We start from the raw sequence: 26709 nt of genomic DNA, 5'->3' as shown, positions 1-26709 counted from the left end.
CATTGGCTCTGCTCAGTGCATGTGCAAGAAAGTGAGCGCTCCTAGATTAATTGATGAATTTATTTTAGTCAAACTGTCCAGCTTAAGAATAAACACAATGAATCATATCAAATTACATTTACTTGGAGACAGCTGACCTTGACTGATAGTGAGGACTTTTCTCGCCAACTATATTTCTGTCTCGTAACAGTAACACCTCAGTGATGTTTGATTTTAGCATCCACACAGTGTCTGGGGTGTACACTGTCTCCCCCCGACACCTCTTTAGCTGTCTACTTTTCCACTAGATTCCAACAGAATAAATGGCTTCTGCTGTTCAGTGTTATTCACAGTTTATGGCAGTAATAGACATGTTAATTGTTCTAGACTGCCATTAGCATCCAAGCTAAAATTAGCTGCTCCATCATGCCTGGAAAGCATTAAGGCTTAATAGCACTCATTTATAAAGGAAGTTACCATTCACTCACAGGACTAAGACTATTAGTCTAAGAGTGCTAAACAGTCTTTAAAATGTTTACTTTGACAACATGAGGTGCATTATATGCAACCGAAACACATAATTAGGACATTTTGTCTGCTCAGTGAGGCAGTAATGCTAACTAAGTCTTAAAAATGTCTGTGATTTGTTTGTATGAGAGTGTTGCTTTCACATAGAAAGATGGAATAAGCATTAAATTGCCATTGAATTCCATACACTGTGTTTCTGCTATAAAATATCATTTGAGAATTTAGGAAGTTATTGCAGCCTTATGTCGTCTCAGTTCAAAAATGAACTTGGTCTTGAAACAGGAAAGAAATCCAGGATAATGATTAGCCCTGGCAAAGAGGGTGGGCTTATGTTCAACTCTAGGCATAATTTTTAATCCAATTGATAATCCAACTAATTTGCAACTGCAACCGCTACTTTGTAGCAGAATGCTGCTGTGTATGCATCACAAAAAAATCCCCAAACACAGCTCTACCACAATAACACAACACACACCTTAACATTTGCTTAATATTTCTGTTCTTTGACTATATTTCTAAGGGAAGGAAGTGTATCATGATGGTCTAGACTTGATGACTCACTGTAATAATTCTTTGCTCCACCTAAATGTGTCCAACATGATGACTGGAGCTCACACTCAGCGGTTGCAGAGGTACAATTATTTAGATATTACCCTCGATAACAAACTTCAGTGTGAATTACATGTTGATGCTTGAGCTAAACAGTCCAAAGACAAATACCTTTTTCATTATTCTGAGATGAGGTAATTATTTTACAGAACTGTCCTTGAATCTGAGACTCTTTTTTTTTTTTTTTTGGTTGTGTAGGTTGCTGCTGTACAAATAGCCAATAACGTTGCATTGTTTGGAAATTTAACAACCAGCCCGTAAGTGTTCTTAAAAGATACTAGTATCTTAAAATATACTCAAAAGGAGACAAATTGTGTGGACATTTTAAAAAAAAGCAGGTCCTTCTGAATTTAATGCGATAGCAGATAATCTGAACCATCTAGCCTGTAGATAATTTGCAATAGTGACTTTAGATTTGGCTTTTGAGAGACTTACATGGATAAACTAATGGAGTCCATCTGTCATTCACTCTATTGCTTTTACTATGCTCACGGAAAAGCACTTTGGATAACACTTTAACTGTGCTTCTTGTGATACTCTTTTCTCTCTAATCTGTATTGCAATTTGTGTGTGTGTGTGTGTGTGTGTGTGTGTGTTCCTGTCTAGCTATCTTTGTGAGGACCGAAATCTGCATTCTGCTATACTTGTGAGAACCAACAGTCACTTGTGAGGACACACAACCCGGTCCTCACATTTTTGAAGGCATTTAAAGGCATTTTTGAGGCTGAAAATGGGGTTTTAGTATCAGGGTTACAATTGGGTTATGGTTAGGGTTAGGCATTCATTTTTAATAGTTAGCGTTAGGGTAAGGAATTAGGGAAACCATTATGTCAATGAGGGTCCTCACTAAGATAGCTGAACGGGGTTGTGTGTGTGTGTGTGTGTGTGTGTGTGTGTGTGTGTGTGTGTTTTACACAAACTCCTGTGTAAGAAAAAACGTCTCCTATAATCATAAAATGAGGACAATCTTAAACCATGACCCTTAAGTCAATAACGTCTACAATAGCTGCATTATGAAAATACTTACGTACTAAAGTGCTGGAGAATTGATGCACAGGTTAACTCTGTTCATTCTGTTCACTTTGCTGTTTATTCTTAAAGCACTTGTAATGTCTTTTCCATTAACATGCAAGATAATGACACCTGGCTCCTTGTTAACAGAAGTGATAATAACCACAAATGTGCGCACACTATCACTGGGAGGTCTGTGAAGTCCTGCAGCCTTAAACTCAAAGTGTGTGTTTGTCTCTTGCAACCGCACATGCAAAAATTCTGAACTTTATATTTGGTGTGATGTTTTTTTGCTTGGGTTGTAGAGAAAATGATTCCACCTCTTCTGATTAAATTACTACAAGGATCACCAGCGACAGTGAAAGGCATGTAATACCAAAGAGGAAAATCTGTTCCAGTAACACAAGGTTTAATCAATATAAAAAAGCGTAACGTGAGGAAAACCAACATGTACAGTACAGCTGATAGTCTCAAAATTAAAAGGAGAAAATGTCTTTTTTTGAAGAAATTTAAAAAAAAAATCTGAATTAAAGAAATTTGGGATTGAGCCTTTTGGAATTTCCTGGTTTTGCTGTATTATTATTGCAACACAGCCTGAGGGCAGATTGTGATCATGGACACATGGACGTAGCTTCTGGATCTGAAAAATTAAACCAGTACATAGGAGACTAAAAACGTGTATTCCATATGAAGGCCGCAAGATGCTGCAAAAAGACTTTCAGTCCCAAGTCTAGAGAAACACAGCTTTCTGACGTCTCCTCTGTGAACACTTTCCTGCTCAGTTTATGGGCTCAGTCACCTATTTTGGTTATCCTAAATAAATAATTAAGTCTGTTTTGTTATGCTATTTTTCGATTGTGGCTCAAGAGTTGGCAGTTCGTCTTGTAATCGGAAGGTTGCTGGTTCGAGCCCCGGCTCCAACAGTCTCGGTCATTGTGTCCTTGGGCAAGACACTTCACCCGTTGCTTACTGGTGGTGGTCAGAGGGCCCGGTGGCGCCAGTGTCCGGCAGCCTCGCCTCTGTCAGTGCGCCCCAGGGTGGCTGTGGCTACAATGTAGCTGCCATCACCAGTGTGTGAATGGGTGGATGACTGGATGTGCAAAGCGCTTTGGGGTCCTTAGGGACGAGTAAAGCGCTATACAAATACAGGCCATTTACCATTTTCACTAATGGGAGTTATCTGGCTAATTTATTGTTGATCAAAAGTCCTAATTTCCTTCGGGATTAATAAAGTATTCTGATTCTGATTCTGAATAGCCAATAAATTTACAGTCAGACCCACCGTTCTTCATTACATCCATTTTTTGTAAAGACAGTCCTAAACTCAAGGCCTTAAGACAGGACTATAGTGGATGATGTCACATAGCTACATGCATCTTTTATACTGTCTGTGAGTGTTATATAGTTACAATATAAAATACTACAGACAATAGAAAAAAAATCTAATTGTAATCAATATCTGGTGACCACTAAACCAAACCCAGTTCTGTAGATACATCCAGAAACAGTTTTTGGAGATACTTGACAGATAGGACACTTCATCTTTCCCAGTTTCTGTCTTTACGTATATAGTTCTGGGAATCCATCAGCTGATAGTTTCTAAAACCAATTCTTTTTTTCAGGGCTTTCAGAAGTACGAAAATCCAGTAGCTCAGCCATGATAGTCCATGCCATAAAGCTCCCAGTTTACGGCCTTTGTGCTGTGGTTTGGAACTCTGATTCAGTAGAGTGGTGGCAAATTTTACGCCAATGTCCCTCAGAACTGGGCAAGCCCACTCTGTCAAACACTTCTGCCTCCTTGGATGTGTCATCACTTACAGTTGATCAAAGACTATCTAAGAGGGTAATGAGCTTTTTAGAACAGCTCACAGTTTCTCAAATGTTTGTAAGTAAAACTGTATGGCTACTGTAGGTGCTTGATTTTATACACCTGTGGCAATGTGCTGTGCTTACAATATCATACATTAATTGAAATAAAACTAATCATAATACCAATGTGGAGGAACTCGGAGGCAAAACAACTGGAAAGGTCTCATTAAAATAACAACATAGAACATAACATAAGTGTGATGTGAACTAAAAACTGGGCGGAAAAATGTTTGTCAGATATACATTTGCTATGCTGGTGAAATTGAACGTTAAGAGCTTTTGGGAGAGTATTTATCTTTACTAATGAACATGATGAACGAGTCAACACTTGGAATATCCTTTTAATGCTGTGAGCAGACTTAAGATGCTTTCAATGTTTAAGCCAAAAAGTACATTCCAGGTAAAACCCTTACATGATCTTTTAACTTTGGGAAAACGTGTTGAGTTATGCGTAGGACAACTTTGACTCCTTCTAACGGCATCGGCAATGGTAAGAGTGAAACATCAGTCGAGTCCAGTCAAACTTCCTCTTTCCATTCACTCATGTTACATTTATACCCCAGGTGTTGATTTAAGTAGAATTTATCTGAGGCACTACATGCAGTAACCCCCACTGACTGGCCGATTAAACCAACTGCAAAGCATCAGACTTGGGTGGAACTGTAACTGATTGATGTTGGCTTTCAAGTTTATTTTGACTGTAATATCACTGGGACACGAAAGGAGGTGGCGGTACTAACTGTGATTAAGGATTATATGAATCACTCAGATCTCGAATTCCTCCAGAGGAGGAAAGACTTTTCCACTCCCTCCCTTCCACAGCCACTCATGGGGTACAGTACATTGAAAAGAAAAGGCCTGCAGCTCATATAGACATAAAGCTGCAATGTTGATATTAAAACATCAAACTCAGGACACAAATCTAAAGTTAGTGCAGGGCAATCTCCACACATCATATGCACAATTATTTTAACTTCTCTGCCAATTTAACTTCTATCACTGCATTAGAGAATGCTTCCAAATAACAAGACAAAACAAAAAAGTATGACATTAAATAACACATCTTATGCATAAATACATTTTTAATATCATAGTTTTTTATTACTACATTTTATATTGTTGGGGTTTTGGTTTTTTTTGTTTGTTTGTTTTGTTTTTTTACTTTTCAATTTCAACAAATGTGCAATTTTTGCAGCATGTAGAACTTCCTGATTTTGGCTTTCTGGATAATGCAGTATACTCCCCCACAGACTGAGTAGCACATGAACTATCATTGCCATCTACATATTTGCACTTTTTTTTTGGCAATACAAAATCCCCTCAGTTTATCACAACAAAAGTAATTTCACTGTGCTTTATATTTTAAAGTAATCCCTCAACATTAAAGATAAAAGCTCAAAGACCTCTATGAGCAAGCGTTTGGAGACAAAGAATTAGAAAAAAGACCTTTAGTCTCTTGAGGGTGACCATCTGCCTGAATCCGTAGGGGTAAGGGAAAAGAGGAAAACACAAAGAACTGACATACAAAAAAGAGGGGGGAAAAAAACAAACTATGAGAGATAATAACACAAAGTTAATATAATATGCACTAGTGGAATATAAGTATGTAAAGTGCAAAAGAGAGGAGAGACAAAATATATCATTGGAGGGCCTCCAGCAGCCTGAGCCTATAGCAGCATGATCACGGGTGGCTCAGGGTAATCTGATCCAGCCCTAACTAAACTCACAAAGGAATCGTTTTATTTCTAATCTTAAAAGTAGGGAGGTTGTAATTGACTTGAAAGGAAAGTTTCGTTTAGTAGTAGAGTAGTTATTGCTGGCCAGATTTTCATACTAAGTCACTGCCAAATATTTTGACACCTATTCCAATGATTTTTGGAATATATCAAAGTGTCTCACATGCAGGAGCCAAATTTTACATTTTGATATTCCATGTATCATATATTCTATGACCCTATTGTACCTTTGTAAATATTGCACCTAACCATCCTTAACTTGGAGGAGAAGTGTCACTGGTGTCATATACTGGTTTTATGTTGTAGAGCAGATACAGAATCTTCATAGCACTCTGACTTTGAGTCTAAATTGTGTACTGAAGGTCAATGCTCCTTCACACCCTGCAGCCCACGACCTGTGTCTTAACACATGAAGAATCACTCCATTTACTTTTTGAGACTGGCAGTTCAGCCACTTTAAGAGAAATCAATGTACTTGAGCCCCGAGGAGCGCAACACTCCGCAGTCACTGCCTTTCTGACCTACAAATGAGTATTCTGCTACCCTCAAAGGCTCATCTGTATTTATATACATGCTTTGCTTTAGGTGTGTGGCAGCGAGTAGCAAATGTGACAAAACCACAAAGAGAAACAGAATGCAATTGTTTAAGGACAGTAGTTTGTGTTTTATAGTACGCTAATGAATTTCATGTGACAAAACGTTTGATAATTCTGTTATTGTCGTGACTTCTCGCAAAAATGCAAAAACATGACATGCAAAATGGGCCGGCCTAAAGTGCCATCTTGTTATACACAGATCCACGATATCACATGAGGTAGAGCTCTGTGGTGTTGATGGCAATGAGCTTTTCTGTTCCCAGGGAATCTCTTTCATCTTTCCCAACAAATCAAACAAAAACCCTGTGCCAAGTATAAAACAGCATTATGTTGTTATGCTTACTCTGTGTGTCCCTATAAAGACTTATGAAAATATATGAAAAAAATATGAGCTGTCAGCACAATGAGTGCTCCATTTCATTGTTACTGTTCAACACAGATGTTAAAAATCCAGTACATCTGGCAGTCATCTAGAATTAATAGAACATTACATTATGTATGTAACTAGCATCGAGTTTTAATGGGCTTGCTCCCACTTTTACCAAATTTATATCCATGTTAAAAAGATTTTATGCCTTTAACTAAACCGGAATTACTTGAAAGACTAACTCACAGAACGCCTCTTTACTGCCTGTCTTTTTCAGTTTTTAATTTGTTGTAAAAAGGTTATTGTTTTGATGGCTGTTGCTTTTATTATTATTATTATTTCTTTTTGCATTTTGAAAAATACAAATATGAAATGTGCTTCACAAATAAAACTGCCATACTGGATAAATGTAATCATTAATTTAATTGAATTGTCGTGCTACATTCTGCTATTATGAACTTAGATGTAACTTCAGATAAACTAAAGGTGCACATAGCAGCATTTCAGACGTATTCTCCACGAAACACCTGAAGATATCACATGACTATTCATGCACACGTTTTCATGTTAAATGCATAAATGCACAGCAGCTGCTCCTCTATAGAGAATGAGCTCAGCAACCCCTGTAACTTTTTATGTTTAATTAACCACTGATGGTGAATGCTGATGTTTCTGTTGTCTTCCTGAATCGGTGAAAAAGAAGTGACTGATTTTACTCAGTGAATATGGTTGTCTGCACCAAAGTTCCCAAAGTTATTGCCTACCACTGAGCTTTAGACTGGGTAGGCCTGGGGGTCCTAAAACGGATTAGTATGGATGTTAGATATATACATTTTAAAACATGCCTGAGGTATTTAGTGACACTCTCTTGTCTTTATGTCCTTCAACAGGAATCTGTTATACAGCCTTCCAGGAAAGACTCCTCAGTTTTCCATCTTGAAGTTCCCTCGGGAAGCTGTCCTGCCTTGCAACATCCCCAGCAAAACAATCAAACACAACTCCGCAAACAAAGAAGTACTTTTCCATAGCGCCACAAACCAGTCTCTGTCTCTCATCCTCAGGGCCATCCAGTCAGCTGAGAGGCTTGTGTGCTTTGGTTTGGACTTGTTTGAGAATTATTCAAGTGAATGAGGATTTTTGCTGAAACGGACGTAACTGGCACATATTAAATTAATTACGTTTAATTCAATGCAAATAGCAGAAGACAGCTGATCTTCTAACCAATCTTACCCATCATACTATAGTCCTGAAAAAGGTTTAAGGTCATAGGAAATCCATCTATTGAAAAAACAATGCTCAAAGACATTGGAGCTGCCATTCCATAGTATCACCAGTCTACAATGTGTAAAGTATAAAGGTGTTCACTTCCACACCTCTCCAGTAATTAGTGTCAAACGAATGACAGCGATATGCAGTTCATATTGTAGAGAGACATTTCAGAGACTTGACTGATGAATGTATTGAAACAAATTTAACACACACTAGGGCTTATACATGCATATGATGCTTAGACAGTGAGGTTCTTTAAATTGCAATAAATTCTCTTCCAGTGAACGTAATAAACAGCATTAGTACTTTCTTAGTACTTTACACCAGGTATGTAATTTGTGCCTGAAAAGTTTTCATCAGGAGCAAATCCCTGCACAAGATTACGAGCTGTAGACACATTACTAAAAGCTGTTGTAAAGCCAGTGGGCAAAAATGGTTTGGGTCAGGGTAACTTTGACAACCTTGAAATCTTGTTTATACTAGAAAACAGTTAATTTTGCACTCACTGCGAGCACAATTGCTGGGACAACAAAATTTGGGAAAGCTGCTCCCTAAAATGTTCCAAATCCGATTTTTCATTTGGCGTCAAACCAAATACTAGCTGCCCAACCAAATGGCTAGTTTGATTGGTTAATTAAAAAGCAGCCAATATTTTTTAGCTAATCCAGAGGCCTTTTTCTGTTTTATTAAAAAATATTATAAGAATTAATAATAATTAATTGAATGTAATATAGATTTTGCCTCAGGATGCAAACAGTTTATAAATAAAGTTTTTGCTTTGGGGCAGGGGAATGCAACGTTAGCATTAGCAAAGTTAGATGCAAATTGAAATATTCTTAAAACTCAGCTCTCCGTGTGGCTTCGTGTAGCAAAAAGCCATTCTAGTATCAGCCTACCCAACAATCACCCTTTTGCTGACACTGTAAGCAGTGTCTGCTGCATTTGATGAAGCGCATCAACACAACTCAACTTGACACAATAACACAAATAAAATCAGCTCTTCTACAATTTCCATGTTGTAGCATAGTCAACAAAAAGGATCTTAAAGGTAGCTGTTTTAAATATGTCTTCATAGATGACTATGTGCAATGCCATTAATTTCTCCTGCTGATAAAACCAATATAGCTCCTCAGTGTCAGGTGAAAAGAAGCGGTTGTGTAATCCTTATTTTGAAGTATGAATGGTGGCTTAAAGCTGGGACTGGCTGTGTCATGCAAACGCCATATGAGAAAGACAAGTAAGAGAAATGCAAGATTAGAAGAGGGGCAATCAATAGACTAACACAGTCAACGTTAGTGTAAAAGGCATTTTTAATCAGCTGAACCAGATATCCTGTTTGACTACTCAGAAAACCAGTCCAGTGTAGTATTGCTGACAATCTCAGTGTCTACATCAGGTAAACATATTGGAAAATAAGTGAAATATTTTAGCATACATTCATTTAGTTTAAAGCAGAATGAGCAGCAGCACACACTGTAATGGCAGCTGGATGAATGTTTACAACCATTATGCCCTGTTTGACAGTTGCTTTCTATCTCCATTTGTCATTTATCCCATTTTCTCAGTGTGTGCACAACATACTGCAAACTCCTAGTGTTCTAAGTGACAACAGTCCTCTGTCTCTTTATTCTTCACACATTCTCTCACTAATTATTATCACAGTCAAGCAATCTCTCTCATTCTGCATCAGTTTGCTCACACGACAAGACACTTCTGAGTCTAAGGCTGATGTGCTCTTTTTAACAGCCTGCACATGCATGGATGGAGAGCTGAGCAATAAATCTCTTTTTTCATTAGCGTTTTTAATTAATATCGTGAAATTGTTTGGGAAACAAGTAGAGGATTGTTGTGAGCAAGAGCAATAGTATATCCTGGTTTGTGGTTTTTAAGCTGGAACCAATCTAAAGCTGTGAATGACAGATCAACAGCTCAATAATCCTTGAAATAACAAGAATCATGAGATATAAATAATAGAAAAATAACTGGTTTCAGGTTTTTTGTAGTTAGGCATGATGTTTGTAATAGTGGTGTCTGTGATTATAGCAATGGGGAAAAGATAACAATTTTATACGTAATATTTCTTATCTTGACTTATTTAAATTAGTTTGAATGTGATAGACTTTTGTAGCATAATTAAGGGGTGGGAGGGTAATGGATGGGCTTAGAGTTTACATCTTGTAATTTCTTATTAAATTGGAGATTTGTACAGATTACACACTTATAAAATGTTCTGAGAAATAATTAAGCATCTGGAGAGATACCAACAGTGTTGACTACAATTGTTTTTCTTCCCCAGATAATCTGTCTGCTCTCTCATGTGTTTTAGTGTTTTTGCATTAATTGCGATGCACTCAAATAGTTGAATTTCAACCTTTCAAATCTCGTGCTTTTTTTTTTATTATTATTTCCTCTCAATTTCTAGAAAATATTTGATACGCAAAATTTTTGTAAGCTAAACTGATCATTTCTACACATGTTACTATCCAGTTTGTAAATAAGCAGAAATGCAATACTGATTTGATAAGAAAAAAAAACTCTTCAGGGATCAAAAAATGTAAATGTCGAATGCTTTAAATAACGTGCCTTTTATCAGAGGAGAAAATGCTTTAATTTATTTAAATGGCATACCAAAAACTTTAATTGACTGACCGTGGAATCTCATCAATAAGTTACTGATGTGGCATTAATATATCTGATTATCACGATCGTTTATTGGAGTAGCATTACACTGCATTTTGACTATATGCAAAACAAGTTTTAGTGGTGATGTAATTGTTTAAGAGTAAACACAGAAAACCCATTCTGCCTGTAGCTAGCTTAGCTATAGATTATGGACTGGCTGCTTGTGGTAAACAGACTGGACCAACAGCTGTAACTGTAACATCTGTTGAATTTTGTTAAATCCAACTTTTGAAAACTGATTGTTGTTACTAAGATTTTTATTTTTTAACTAGCTTGCTGTTTTAGCTAGTTAACAGATATGATAATACATATGTCATGTAATTAATCAGAAATTCAGTCATTACAAATGGCTAAAGGTTTTAAACTATCATGCATGCTGTGCATTACATACAAACCAGGCACATCAGTGGACTACCAATACAATAAGCATGTTATGCCTGCTCCGGTTCAGGTCTTTATTTTGAATATTTAAAAGACGTATCTTCCCTTTTTTTTTAAAAGAGTTTCGTTGTTGTTTGATTAGTCTTTGTACACTTTGTAAAGTAAATGTATTGTCTGTTGTGTATTGTCCATGCGTGAGACATACTGATCCTGTCACTGTGTCACAGACTTAACATACAGTAAGCAGACTACCGTCCTAGATGGACAGAAAGTAGGTCTCACCTTAAAAGCTATTCAAACATTGTCACTGAGCTCTATGCATGACCGACACAAATATTATTGAGTGATACTACACATTATTTAATTACACTGTAAATTACCTAATTATCTACCACATACAGTTAATCCAATTTTGACAAACTAAAAGGTCAGTTTGATTCCATTTGGTCTGATGGGTTACAGTATGGTCAGTCTGCTTCACAGCATATGTTTTCATCTTTTTTAGTTTTGGTTTATACAGTAATTGCATGAGCCATGCAGAGTGTCATCATTACTTCACAATTTTGTACATGGATTATTGTTTTTGGCAGTTGCTATTGTCTGTTAATACATTGTACATAAACAACCAGAGGTTCACCAACTTTTTTTTAAATGAAAAGGTTACAGGCATGACAAGATAATAAGGGTACGAGGATAAAATATCACGTAAACATGATTATTGCAGTACAAATTGCATAATTGCACAAACACAGATTCACCCTACCTCTTAAGAGGTCTCAACCCACAGGTTTAAAAATACTTGACCTGGCTGAACTGTGAGCTGTCTACTGTGTACAGTATTTATTTGAAATTTTGGACAGTTAGGCTAAACTGATATGCAATGTGAAATATATATTTTTAATAAAATTAGACAATACTGGAAACTGCTGTATTGTGGAATTTGCACAAAATCTGAATGTTCTGTTTTCTAATTCTCAACATTTGCATTCTGCAATTATTAATCACACTGTGTTGTTATTGTTTTTCTTAATTGTATATTTAGAATGACCTGGTTTCTTATGCATGACATATTAACACTAACCCGCTTATGCAGGTTGTTGGCATGAATTTTTTGTCCTCTTCACTATGTAAAGTCTTGTTGAATTTTCAATGCAATAAAAACAGTTTTAAACTTCTGCCTTCATTTCTGCAACTGTAAACTTACATGTGCCATTATGTTTTCAACATCTGGAATAATGTTAGAGTAGTAGCTAAGTTAGTCACTTTAATTCCAAATTAGGGTGACAATAGGGATAAGGTTAGGTTATCTCTGTTCATGAAATTGTCACCTATAAAAAATACTCACACCGGAAAACTTATGAAAGTAGAACTGCAATTCTGAAATACATGTAGGAATATGTGCTTGTTTAGAATATGGCTAAATGGTTAAAACACAACCAAAAATGTAGCTCTATTATTAAGAGTGATTATTAAGATGAAAGCAAACTAAATTAGGGAAAGTAATATGGTTGGATAAGGAATAAACTGAATAAATGAAAAGAAACACTTGAAGGTCAATACACTTTTTTGTCAACTATTATTTGCCTGCAAAATGAGTGTGACAATAAAGCTGTCAGTTCAACAATCAATCTGTATTCCTAGCCTGACCTATGGCCACAAGCTATAGGTAGTGAAGAGGAGAAATGAGCTTCCTGAGAGGAGCTCCAAGACATAGTGAGGAGTTTAATCATTCAGAAAGGGTTCAGAGTAGAGTTGCTATTCCTCCGCATTGCAAGAAGTCAGTTGAGTTGGTCATTATGCCTCCTTGACACCTAATATGTGTGTTTGGGGCATGTCCAACTGGCAGCAGGCCCTGGGGCAAACACAGGATATGTTAAAGAGAGATTATGTCTCTCAGCAATGCTTTGGTATACTCTCTGAAGAGCTGGAGGGTGGAGGTATTACTGGAGAGTGGGCAAAAACAGATTTTAACATTTCGGGTGCCTGCTCACATCCACCCAGCTCAGTGTCACCTGTGAAACAGAGTTTTAACTTTTTTATGTGCATAGGGTACACTGATATGAATTCCCAACTTTACCAACACAGCACTTGCTTTCAAGGTTCCCCTTGCTTCTGATAGGTTCAGGTTAGGAGAAGCTGGGTTATGGGTGTTGTTATTATTATTAATGTGCATGGATTTCTTAAGCTTTTATTGTTATATTGGTATTTGGCTTTCCACTGTCAGAGCTCTCAGAACTCAGAAGCCTGAGAGATGAAACTTGTTTACAAACTTAAATAAGTCCATGTACTTTCTTTGTTCAAGCTATTAAGGCAACGGAATCTGGATGACAGCACCTACACAGACATGCTTTCCATCCTTAGCTTTACTCCATGTTGAGCTATATGGAGTTGACCTACAGCTCATTTATTTCAGCATGATGCTCCAATGCTGTAAACAGCTTGTGCTGTAAGGGAGTTTTTAGTCTTCAAGCAGCCACAAATGTTGGGTGTGGTTGAGGTCAGACAACTTTTGGGTGAACGTCCATGACAGTCAGCAGTTCTTCTGCTTCGTGTAAGAGAGAGCTCTAATGTGTACTTGGCTGATTATCATGCTGCAGTGCAGATCTTTCAACACAAAGATGAAAAGGTGTAGCGTGTTCCTGTCAAGAGCATGCTAAAGCAACAGGAGTTGTTACAACACCAGGAAGAAATGCTGGCCAATCAAAAGCTCACAAACAATAACACACAGCACATTCTGATGTCAAAAAATTTGATAAAGATGCCCACCTTACAAGACAAAACCTCTGTTTTCCTTTTCTGCAAATCTTCACCCTAGCAGGGCTTTTCTGAAGGCTCAGTTTGTCCATCTCCTTAAAGACAAAAGGCCAAAATGCATAGAAAAAGCTACGTTATGTCCCAAGATACACATGTAAGTGTGGACGTAGCCTAAGCCAGATGCCCAAACGATCTCATCTGGTTCCTTTTGATGTGGAGGAGCCGCATTACTGAATGAACAAAATTATCGAGCTCCTCATCCTATCTAAATGCACAAACTACCCTTTTGTTTCCCACAAAATCTCTGCTTCAAATAGAAATCAGTACATGGACATCAATGCTTTTTAGCCATTGTACATACACAATATTTATTACCAATTTGTCTTTATCAATATCATGTTAAATGCCAGCACTCTTTCAAGTAATTTTGTCACATCTACTGAATCATCCCACATCATGCCTCAGCAGTATTTTCTGAAATATTGTATAAAATATTGTATAAAAGCGCTGCTTCTGTCTGTGTGCTCCCATCTCCTCTTTTATCACATTAAATCTGTCTTTTGCAGGCTGCTTCCTCTTTAAATGCTCATTATATTATTCACCATACCTGTTTTGAGCTAGCTTTGACTCAAACGTCCTTTGGGTGGATCATGCTCCAAACAGAAAGAAAGACCATCGAGCGCGCGCAGCATCCCGACGACAACGCGTGTTCGCGCGCTGCGAGAGAAGGGAGGGAGAGGAGGAGAGAGAGTGAGAGAGGAGATTGGGGGGGACAGAGATAGGGTAGTAAAAATGATGGCGACCGATTCAGTGGAGATAAGAAACCAAACGAGCCCCTGTCCCATCCCTGACAACAGTCTCAGCACTCTGTCCATCAAAATAACGCGGAAAAACCAGGACAGACACTGGAAGTTGCGGTTTATTTATCTGCAGTGCTGTGAGTACCGACACACACCACGACGTTTAGAGTCAAACACCGAACACAGGCTACACAAGTCCGCTCAGAAAATCATGGAAAATGTGCCGCATCCCTGTTTTAGGCGACGTTTGGTTTGTCGCAGCCGAATAAATGTATCATATAAACACATTTGAAGAGCCGAGCCTCCATTCATGTTACAGAGGGGGTGGAGGAGGCGGGTAAACGCCCCGAAGGACAGGCACGGGGAGGACGCTGTTTCCACTAGAAAAATTAAAAAATAATTCCTGTTCATAAGGCAGTAAACATACATACCTAGCTTTGCAAAACCTTGTGTTTTACAACGCTTTACATTTCACTTCGGCATGCATTTAACAAAGGAAATATATGTTTATATATATATTTACTTACTACTTCAAATTAAATTTGAAGTACTAAGTAGCAAGTTATGTGAGAGAAGTTTCATGGAAATATATGCTATAGAGTCATATTTCTACGCAAGAAAAATGAAGCCACACTCCACACTACAGTGTCTGACAGGATATTTAATATTCCCAACCAGTAAAATTTTGCACTGCAGTGAAAGTTTAGTGTTGGTCTACAGGCTGTCACCACTTCCTATCAGTGAAGCAGCAGTGTTGAGTATGTGGGTTGTGACCATTACAAATTGGCCAAATCTTCTCTGCCAATTCCAAGCACTTTATTCTGCTGTGGACGCGTGTTTGGTGTCCTTTATTCAATTAGATGATGAAAGTCTCCAGAAACAACATATACTGACAATTTAACCCATCATTCATTAAACAAACAGGGGCCTCAGTAGTATGTGGAAGAACCATATACAGCCATAGCAGCTTGCCACCTCCTCCTTGTGGTGGCCACCTGCTTGGGCCCACACTGCTGTGGGATGGCGTCTCATTAGTCACCCAGCATTTGTCTCAAGTCAGCCAATGTGGTTGATTTGGTCACCCTGGCATGAACAGCACGCCTAGACTGTGGACATATGGGATTGCCACTGGTTGGAGAATATTATCTCAATATTTCTCTGCATTGAGATGGCCTCCAATGTTGACAAGCTTGTTTTTCCAGTGACCATCAGACTGTAACCACCAAAGCTATTACCCTGTAAATTCAGCAGTCAGTGTTGCCCAGATTAACAAGGTCCACTTCAGGAAGGAATCAGGACACAGTGCTGAGAAGTGGGCTAGTACAACAAGAAGGCATACGTGTCTGGCAGCACATATGAACCAGCTGCTAATGGATGAGATGCAACCAGAATGGTTAACCAAATGCCAGACAGTCCTGATCCCCAAGGATCCCTAGAATGGATTAGTCGCATCCACCTCGTGGTCAATAACCCGCTTCAGCACCACACCTGTCAGATATCATAGGAGCTAAGATTAACAGGCACATGGCTCATAACATGAGCAGGGCACAGAAAGGAATTGGCAGAAACACCAGCTCCTGGTAGATAGAACGCTCGTGTCAAGACTTTAAGAGGAGACTGACCAACCTGTGCGCTCCCTGGATTGAGCAAAAGACAGCTATGACTCAGTGTCTCACACATGAAGGCCTAGAATTATACAAGATTAACAGGACCCTAAGAGCCTTCATCAGGAACAAGATGCTAGCAGGCAGGGCATATATGGAACACCATAACAAAGTAGCTGGCATAGTCTACAGCATGGGTCCCCAATCCCAGTCCACTAGGGCCGGTGTCCCTGCACGTTTTAGATGTGTCCTTGATCCATCACAGCTGATTTAAATGGATAAATTACCGTCTCAACATGTCTTGAAGTTCTCCAGAGGCCTGGTAATGAACTAATCATGTGATTCAGGTGTGTTGACCCAGGGTGAGATCTAAAACCTGCAGGGACACCGGCCCTCGTGGACTGGGATTGGGGACCCCTGGTCTACAGGAACATCTGTGCGAGTATGGCATGGAGGTCCCGAGGTCAAAATGGGATCTGCCCCCTAGGGTGGTTGCGAATGACCAAACTAAGATCGTGTGGGACGGCTGGACAAACTGGTGATGGCAAACCAACCGAACATAGTAGTGGACAAGCAGAGGAAGACAGCCATACTGATAGATTTACTGAGTTGTAGCAACATTGGGAAAAAGGAACATAAGAAGCGCCAGAAATGTAGAGCACAGGTCTAGGAACAGCAAAGATACTGTGTAGAACCCTCAAGCTCCCAGCACTCTGGGGGAGGATAAAGACCACCCGCAGGGCAAGTGGGGAATTTTAAAATCCCCCTTTCACCCCATCTCTACTAGATGATGTGAAGATAGATAGATAGATAGACAGATAGATAGATAGATAGATAGATAGATAGATAGATAGATAGATAGATAGATCTAACTACATTGAATTGAAACAACAAAAATATATGTAATAAACATTACAGGGGAAAAATACATATTTTTGTGTATCCAGGGTAAAATTGCCTACTTCTTCCTGAATTAAGATGACAGAGGCAGACATCTCAGATTTAGTGGTTACATTTGAATTTCAGTTGTATTTGACAATTAAGTTGCTGGTGGTGTACTTATATGCTTATATAAATCCTATTGATACTATGGCAGGTATTATCATTTTGGCAAAACAGGGATTACATTTGAAGGCAAAACTGTGTTTATGAAATTCACAAATTTAAACACAAATGGATAATGTTTTGAGCAAATTTTGCATTTATGTGACCATTTCAAATTGACTGAATCAAAACTCAATATAGGGTATTGTGTGATGTTAGTGAGGGTTCCTTTGCCTTTGTCAGGCTACACAAACTCCATCATTTCCACTCTGTATGTGTTTTTTTTTCTTCCTATCCTATATTGGGCAAGATTTTTCTCTTTTATTTGACAGAGACTCACACCAAAAGTCTGAGAGCTGGTAGCCCTGTTGATATTTGATCTTACCCGTACAAATAATTGATGCTGTTTTAAAATTCTTCTACTGAAAGTGGAAAGTTTCTCCTAAAATCAAAATTAGATTTTCTGACATCATGACTGGAAGCCAGTTTGAGTCCAGCAAGCATCATAGACCAGGGAGCTTTGGGAACCCGATGCCTCCCATATGGAAAAGAAATAGTAAAAACTTATATGATTTACTCATGAAAGTGGCCACTTTCTCATTACTTTCATATATTGTTTTAGTAAGTATCCAAAACATACAAGTTTCATTATATAATTTTTCAAGGGATCTTATATCTGTTTTCACTCTTGTATGCTTTTCATACAAGTTTCACACAAGACAGATACAAACTTTATAAGATTTATATATATCTTTTCCATAATGGCTCCTTTGCAAAAAATATCAAAAATTGACTTTATGTGATGTATGAGACAGCTTGTCGACACCCTAAACATCTGCAATGATATTTTTGAACATATTCATACATTCTGTTTTTTTTGGATTTTTTTTAAAACAAGGTGTAAATGTCATTTTTGAATTTCTTATTATGTTATTATTAAATTGCATTGAAAACCTCATCACACACAAATTATCATTCGAAGCAGGTCTTTCATATATCTTCAAATATTGTCTTGAGGGAATCTTTAAGGTTAGGTTAAGTCCTAAGTCATCAACGTTCAGAGGTTAGGTTCATGTCCACATCGCGAGACATGTCACGTATTATAGCTTATTAAAGCCTCCCACCGCTGTACTTTTCTCTAAGCTTTCTCTTTTTTCCAGTGTCACTGTGGCAAAGTTTTTTCCATGCACTTTCTATATAAAGAAAGTTGTTTGTTTGTATTTTGTGAGTAAGAAGTGTCAAACTGTTTGCATGAATAAAGACAGGGGTCAATCAAAAATGAAGCATCCAAATCAAAGTGCTATTTATTAATATTAGGGTCACTCTGTCCAAGTTCCATGTTCCTCTCCTGCGGTTACAGTCTATATCTGTCTAAAATGAGTTATTGAGTTGTTATATTACATGCCTGCCCAGCTGTGAGAACGCAGACAATATGAAAGATTTTCATGACATGTCTGATTACCGTCACCATATGTGCCTCACTCATCTTTGGACGGCATTGAAAGAGTACAGAAGAGGACTGATAAGAGAATCGTAAAAAACGACCAGGCTGATTGAAAATGACAGCCTATTTCTAGTGATGATGGGAGGTCCTTAGAGTCCAAGTGATGGATCATAGCTTTCTGACTACTCTCTGGTAATATGTAGCACAAATGTAAAAGCTTTTATGTGATGGTAAGGCTTCAGGTGTTGTTTTTGAAGTATAGTTTGAGCTACTAAAACTAAACTGGGTTAGGGTTACTGTTGGGTCCATAAATATTTGGACAGCGGCACAGTTTTTTAAATTATGCCTTCATATACCTTGTATGTGAAACTGTCTGATGAGTTCTGCATTTGGCTGAATCTGAGCAGAGAGTATGGCCTTGTTCACATCACAATTAGTCTTACTTTCTATATCAGCAGTCACATTATCAATAAACACTAGTGATCTTGTTCCACTGGATCCACTGGCAGCCATGCATAGCCATGTCCATCTCCACCTTCAGATAATGTGGTGTGTTTTTGATCAAGAGCTGTTCTTCCCCTTCTCAATGCGTTTCTCCTCCCATCACTCTTAACTTTGGTTGCAGCTATTCAAAGAATTTCTTTAGATGACCGTTCGGTTCTTGAGTGTAATCACAGTGCTGTAAAACCTCTGTGGTTATATTCATGAGAACACGTCTTGATTGTAGACTTTGGCATTGACACGTTTACCTCCTTGAGAGTGCTCTTGACTTTGCTAGATGCTGTGAAGGTTTATTTATTTGTTTGTTATTTTTTTAACCAAAGAATAAAATATGCCATCATCAACTTCAATTTTCTTCCTTGGTCTTTCAGGCCTTTTGGTGTTGCTAAGTTGGCCATTGGATTTCTTTTTTTTAAGAGTGTCTGTATTGTTGATGTGGCAACAAGTAATCAAATCCAGATCTTTTATGTGCTCAATGTATTCCAGAGGTGAAGGCCTCACCTGAGTCAATTGTCCAGTTGCTTTTGAGTCTTTGAAAATGGAGAATTATGTATACAAATGGCTGTGATTTAGAAAAAGTGAATGCAACACTTTTGTTAAACCCTGTGAGTTAAAGCTGAGATGGTGCATTTCAATCACATGTTTATTGTTTGATTTAAAATCAACTGGTTGTGTACACAGTCAAAAAAAAGTAATTCAAATTGTCACGGTCCGGGGCAGCGGCCGTGTGAAGAGTGGAAAGGAGGACTCAAATGCAGCACTTACTCAGATGTGAAGGCGATTTATTGATAATACCAAACATAAAGTGGAGATGGCAAAACAGAACTAAGGATGAACTAAACTGGGCGAAACTACACAAAGGAATGGCAAACCGGAACATGAAGGGAGAACAGCAGGGAGAGCACGCAGGGGATTTCACAGGGTATGAACACAGACAACGCGACGAGGAACAGAGGCAAACACACACTATAAGTACACAGAGAGACACTGGGAAATCACACACAGGTGGGAGACACAGCTGGACCTGATTAACCTGACGAGACAGGGGAACACTAACACCAGGGACCAATAGAGGGAGCACAAACCCAAAACCCAGTATCTAAAATCCCAAAACACAAACCATCCCAAAACAGCCCAAGAATAATAAAGAGAATAATAACAATAAGGAACACAAACACAAAGTCACTGAGTCATGGCCGCAGGACCATGACACAAATACTAAAAGTAGTTCACATAATTATAAAAATTCAGATGTCGACATAGTGGCCTGTAGCTTTTTTTTCTCTCTTTTAAATACAGTGTTTGATATATATATACAGTTTTATATAAGGTGGGTGTGGCCATATGCTAAATAAATCCTGCTACTGTGTGGTGTATGGAGTGCACTGGTTCTACTGACACTGTTCCACTGTTTGAGTTCTTTCCACAGTCCCGGTATTGGTCAGACCTTAGTTTGGACTAACCGTTATGCAGTGAAGAATGAATCTGAGACAGTCTCATTCCCTCATGGTGGTGATGTGTGACAAATCGTATGGCTGAGTGATTTTCTCTGTAGCCAGGTTTGAACACCCCCCTGCTCTAGTAAACGTAGAATTACTCGCCCACCAAAATACATACTATGTGGTCCCAAAACAAAACTATTTTTGTGACTAGTGAAAAAGAAGTACCTAGGAGTTCCCCCCCTCAACACACACACACACTTTAAGCATGATGAGACAAAATGTAGACTATACCCGCAGGAGAGCTTGGTTGACTACAGTGAGTAGTGACTAAAAGTGGATCAGATGGAGCTTGCACTGCATAAAGGCATAACATTTCATGGTCCTTTACTGTTATTTTCCCTGGTCCTCCCTCCTTATTTGGCCAGCAGAGTTACCCTCTTTCTGTTCTCTCTTCTCATGTGATGTTGTGGCTTCTTGTGTGCACATTAATTTCAAAGAGTGCAAAGTTGTCCTCACCTAAAAATGTCCTTATCCATGTTGCAGATTGTGCAGAGATACCAACATGAAAGTGCAGCAGTATTAATTGCTAATTAATACCAATTGATACTAATATTATTCCCAATAAGCAAAAACTGCGCTTCCCAAACATAAAGATTGCAAACTCCATAACACTGACCAGGACCATTCATTTGAGTTAGTGGTACATTATAATTATGGAAGATGCTAACAGCTTCATTTTGCTGTTTAACATTTTAGTGTACGTTGATATCTGTGATATCTGCTGCTTGATGGAGACAGTGTGAAGGATCGTTTGGGGTTATTCACTGTAATCCTGAATTTAAATCTCAGAGTGATAGCGGTTACATAGAACGGGTTGTTTATGTGAGCCCGAGTGAGCTCGGAGATGATGTGTGCAGCTCTGAAAAATGTAGTTCCTTCCACAGCTGTGATTACACTGAAAAGGCCGATTGCACAGTGGAGTTACAGTGAAAGCTCTGCTGAGATATCAGGAAGGGTGCTTCAGTTATTTGAATTTGTGCTGCCTGGTTTATTTCTTTGTCTTTTATGCTAGACCATACACTCAGTGCGTTCATCTGCTTTTCTATTCAGTATCCGTATGCTTAGGAAATGATAATGTGAGTCAGTGTGATTTGTCAATTTAATTTAGCCTTAAAAATAGCTGTAGAGTGGAAAGGCACTATATATATATATATATATATATATATATATATATATATATACATTGAAACTGTTAATTGAGAGGTGCTCGACAAATATTGAAGACTCTGTAATGTAAGTTTTGGGGATATATAAGTAGAACCCCTACTTCTTTGGTCTGGAGTTGTCATGTCAAATCTAAAAAATATCGTATGGTTTTGCTGTCTCTTATATAACCTTTAGTGTTGAGTCAGCTCCATCTAATCCAAGGGTGGGGAACTCCAGGCCTCAAGGGCCGGTGTCCTGCAGGTTTTAGGTATCATCCTGCATCAACACACCTGAATCAAATGATTGGTTCATTAACAGGCCTCTGGAGAACTTGAAGCCATTTAAATCAGCTATGTTGGATCAAGAACACGTCTAAAACCTGCAGGACACCGGCCCTTGAGGCCTGGAGTTCCCCCACCCCCAATCTAATGAATGAAAGTAAAGAAGGTCCTGGCTGTGTTCAGTTTCATGGTGTGTGTTGAACACTGTTATATTTAGTAAGTTTTGGCCCTATAGCAGCTGATCCTTGCATGCACTACTTTTTGTAAGATGGCATAGTTTCTGTACCAAATGTGTGTTGTTTGGGTTGCACTTCGAAGACATCCACCAAACAGGGCAAAAGCTGTTTATGAACCGAAGCTGCAGCAAGTAATGCTACCCTGGAGGGTGTGGCCTGGGCAGGAAGATGCCACCTTTGACCATGCGTTCTCAGCTTAAGGCTGTTGCAGACATTCCTCCTGATTTGTTTCACCCAACTCAGTTGGTATTTGCAATATATTTAATTTTGTCTTTCTGTGAACCTCGGTGTTATTTTGTATGTTCAAGTCAAACATTTTGTTCCTACAAGTAGAACAAGAAATAATCATAATAATAATCACTCAAATAATCACTTTCTGTCTTCCCAGACTTTTTGACCATTGCAACAATACTGGGAACTGGAATCTTAGGTGAGTATTCACATATTCACAGCTTTTTTTTTCTTGAGGTGCATGAATTACAGTTTTTACAACATCAAGTAAAACGTCTGATAAGCAAACACACGTCAGTCTGTCCTGGAGGTTAACATCTTGGGCTAGGGTGTATAGTCCGCAGCAACAATAGCACTTTAGCTATTATGGTTTTGTTTTTTCTGTGTGTGCGCTTGTTTGTTTCTGTACTAAAAATGGTTGGACAGTGAGTAGTTGTTCTTCCTCTTCTGAAAGGTCTACTTCGGAAATTAAGGTTAAAGCCTGTTCTTCTCTGTTTGTTTGCTGGTTTTTCTGAGTCATCAGCCTTGGGTTTATTATGTTGGCTCAGCACTTGACCATATTTGTTTTTAGATGAGTTAACACTTGCTTTGATGCACATAGAGTAGGTTAATGAGTTGACATCTTCAGTAAGCTCTTTGTGAGATGCACTCATTTCTGCTTATGGAACACATGTAGAGCCAATCTCAGCGGGAGGTTTTTATGAAACAAAACGCTGAAACTTAAATCACTATTCGGAGTGAGAATAACGCTCTGAATGACAAAGTAAATGTTCAAGTGAACTCTTATCAGGGCAGATGAACACCTCAAAAGCAAAATTTTACATACTTTTACGTACATAGTTGTTTCCATGTTATCCTTCCCTGCTGCTCCTGTTTGACATATGCTGAATCCTTGTGCAAAAAAAAATCTGCAACACTACAAACTGCTCTGAGAATTTACTGAATAGTAGAAACAAGATCCTTCACACACAGTCTCAAAATAAACCCGACTCTTCACAGAAGGATTTATTAAAAGTTTACTGCACTGGAGTATTGTGACTTGGCTAACACAGTGGTCGAAACTTTAGAGAGCTCTTTCTTTCTACTGGATGGACTTTTCTAATATAACTTGAAGCATAATTAAAGCGCTGTCCATCTCCTGGCTGTCATTGGCAGTGCAAATTTAAGTGTGGTTTATGAAGTGTAGTTAACACCAGAGAGATTTTTGTAGAGGTGGAAATTACATGGAACATTACATTTAAGTACTTTGTTTTCAGCAGGGTCTTCATGTAGTTCCACAAAGGTGGAGCCCTTCCAAGTTAATACTTGTTCAGTCACTTAAATCTCATATTGAAATCAGCACCATCCATTAAATTTTATGGGAAGTTTGAGCCAGAGTACAAAGGAGTGTCTGAGAGAGCGAAAAACGAGCCGAGATGGTGATAGACAGGCAGGTGGATATGCTGACAAAGAGTCAGACATTGTCTAGCACATATCTTCTGGTAAGCTTAGATGGGAATGAAATTCAGAAATAGTTTCACCTCGTTTTAATTTGCAGGTCTTCCAGTAACGATAGCCCATGCTGGACTGGTGCCTTTCCTGTTCTCCTTTATTGTTGGCTTCTTTGTCCAGGTAAGTAATACACAACCTCTGATTTTATTGTTTTATAGTTCATGAAACGACCACAACCATTTCAACCACAAAACCTACATGTATTTTCCGTATTCTTTCCCATGCAGGCCTTGCTGATCTACCTGTTTGTGGAGCTTCTTCAGAAATGTCAGGTGATGCAGCTGGAATCCTTAAAGGTCAGTAACTGAATTAAACCTGTGTAGTGCCTACATTTTATGTTTTGCTGTCCAAAAGTACTTAACTGGCAAGAAGCTAGAAGCTTCATTCTGCACTAATAATAATCAAAGACACGGAATATAGCTGGAGCCTTTAGGAAGGATTAGGGATTAAGGGAATGAAAACTTGATACAGAAACATGATACAGAGCATGAATTTAGAACTTTTTTAAAAACACAAATCTTTACCCTGATACTTTCCCTGCATGTCAAACGAAGAAGTGTATTAAAGCTTACCTTACTTATTCATCATTTTCTGGTTTCGTTTTGGTCAAGTGGAAAGCTAAATGACTCTACTTTCTGTGGTAATCATAGACAGGTGTTGCAGAGTGTATAGTCATGGATCAGGTGGGTGTGGAGGATCCAGTTCATACTGAGGAAGAAGATGATGACAGTGAAAATGCAGAAGCAGGTGAGAAGCCCGTTATACAAACTTAAATTCTTTAGAAGTAATTTTGTTGCTAAAGGAACCAAACCTGGAACACGATTCTTCCATCAAAATGTAGCTAAAAATGAGACATTTCGTATACTATAACAAAGTGCGTGTTTGCGTGTGTGTATATATTTTTGTGTATATTTTTTAAATATATTTTGCTATTAAAACTTTGAAATGCCCCATGACATTTATGCTCAAACTTAGTTATAGAAAAAGATGTTCTGGGGGGAAAAGAGAGCTTTTAGCTTTAGATTGTAACATTTGGAGTGGGTGTAAAATAGATTTTTCTGCAGAGTTTAGACTCTAAATGTGTTTTTCAACTTTGAAAATTTCACGTGTATCTTTTGTACTCAAGATGTTACCAGTTATAAAAAAAGAAAAAAGAAGTCTACTTAAAAAGTGCCAAATTTCAACCCACTGCTATGTACTTTGAGGGCCTGTAACTAGAACATTTCTTATAATATGAAGGTCACATTTTGCAGGCTTTAATAGCTGTGCTCAAGTTGTTGTACAAAAAGAAAAAAAACATTCTGTTTCTGAGCGGCTCATGTGGGAGGCAGTTACTGTTACTTTCCATAGGAATTTTTCCCAGTGTTTTAAATGGACTTAAACTAATACATTGGGGCAGGACAGATTTGAATTATATTATTCTGTTGACTAAATTTTTCAGATCACTAATTACATTCAGGAATACTGTTAACTGTTAAACAGGAGATATGCATGTGTGCTAATTTATGAAGCCTAATTTGTTATAACCTAAAGTAGAGGAATCATTTTTAAATATTAGCGATGACACTAACACTAATTTGCAAGCCAGTTTTTCAGGAATATAATCATAATTTACTAAGAATTCTGTGTTTTCTGATCTGCACTGTAGTTGTTTGATAGTAAAACTTCTGCTAAATGCTTGCCTGTTAATTCAAGACCACTGCAAATGTACTAATTTGCAAATGGTTCAACAATGTATTTGTGTGATGGTTTTAAACCATCACACAAATACATTATTTGTGGTATTTGTGTGATATTGTGCACAGAAATATTGCTTAATGTCTACTCTTTAAAAAATTTCTAAAAACAAGTTAAAGCCTTGATCTTGGCTTTGTGAGGCTGTGGTAATGGAAAATAAGGAAGCACTTGCTAGAGATGGGAGAAATTTGCCTTTTTACATGTGAAAGGTGTATTTTAACCTAAATTGTGATGTTTTTCAAAATACCACTCCCTGCTCTGTCTACCCCCAAATTCTGACTTACTTTGGTTTTATACTGCCAAATTCAGTAACATACTACCCTGCGCATCATAAAATGATGCTTGGTGTCACTATGCATTAGTGAGAACCTGCTGCTTAATTCTTTGAACTATAATTATTTTTTGATTATTGATAAGGCATATTCAAGGTTGCTTTTCAAAGCTTTCTTTTTGCATTTCTAAATTGATGCTTGTGCTGCATGTTTACACATACATGTATAGAAATAAACACATTTCTCATAAATTCTCTGCATTCATTGCTTGGGTTTGTTTACTAAAGATCTCTTGCAATTAATCACATTCCTCTCCAGTGCTGCTTGGAATACTCTGAGAGGAGCTGTAGATATCACAAGCATTACTACATTTACATATATCATCTGTATAATATCTTTAGTATCTAGCTTTACCTTGACTTAAATGTATGACTGACCTCTCTAAGTACTGCGTGAGTAGAGTCATAGATAAACTCGTCAGTATACCTAAATTGTGGAGATAAAAAGGAAACGTCAATACATAAACCATGATTTAGAAAAAGTTCAAGTACATACTCAGGATGTGGCTCTCAGTAATTGAAAGATCTATTGGGTCTCTGAATTATGCCTTCTGCAGTTTATGGATTATTTGCAAATAGG

At 38.0% G+C, this 26709-nt stretch overlaps 2 protein-coding genes across 4 annotated transcripts in view; both read left to right on the top strand.

Moving 5' to 3' along the window:
- The window catches only part of naaladl2 (N-acetylated alpha-linked acidic dipeptidase like 2), a 526866-nt gene extending 514670 nt beyond the window's left edge, over positions 1–12196 (top strand). The window contains exon 19 of the mRNA XM_085263600.1: positions 7586–12196. Coding sequence (XP_085119726.1) covers positions 7586–7826 — 241 coding nt within the window. The 3' untranslated portion in view covers positions 7827–12196. The remainder of the gene's footprint in view (positions 1–7585) is intronic.
- Positions 12197–14535: 2339 nt separating this feature from the next.
- The window catches only part of LOC146546925 (uncharacterized), an 85342-nt gene continuing 73168 nt past the window's right edge, over positions 14536–26709 (top strand). For all 3 annotated transcript variants that reach the window (XM_085266517.1, XM_085266516.1, XM_085266518.1), the window contains exons 1-5: positions 14536–14718; positions 22728–22769; positions 24108–24181; positions 24289–24357; positions 24712–24808. In XM_085266517.1, the coding sequence (XP_085122643.1) occupies positions 14574–14718; positions 22728–22769; positions 24108–24181; positions 24289–24357; positions 24712–24808 (427 nt within the window). In that variant the 5' untranslated portion in view covers positions 14536–14573. The remainder of the gene's footprint in view (positions 14719–22727; positions 22770–24107; positions 24182–24288; positions 24358–24711; positions 24809–26709) is intronic.

This window comes from Mchenga conophoros, linkage group LG23, assembly GCF_057382185.1.
Source record: "Mchenga conophoros isolate Kocher_MC1m ecotype Shallow Benthic linkage group LG23, M_conophoros_male_GT1.1, whole genome shotgun sequence".
Classification (NCBI taxonomy): Eukaryota; Metazoa; Chordata; class Actinopteri; order Cichliformes; family Cichlidae; genus Mchenga; species Mchenga conophoros.
This window is presented reverse-complemented; position numbering and strand designations above follow the sequence as displayed.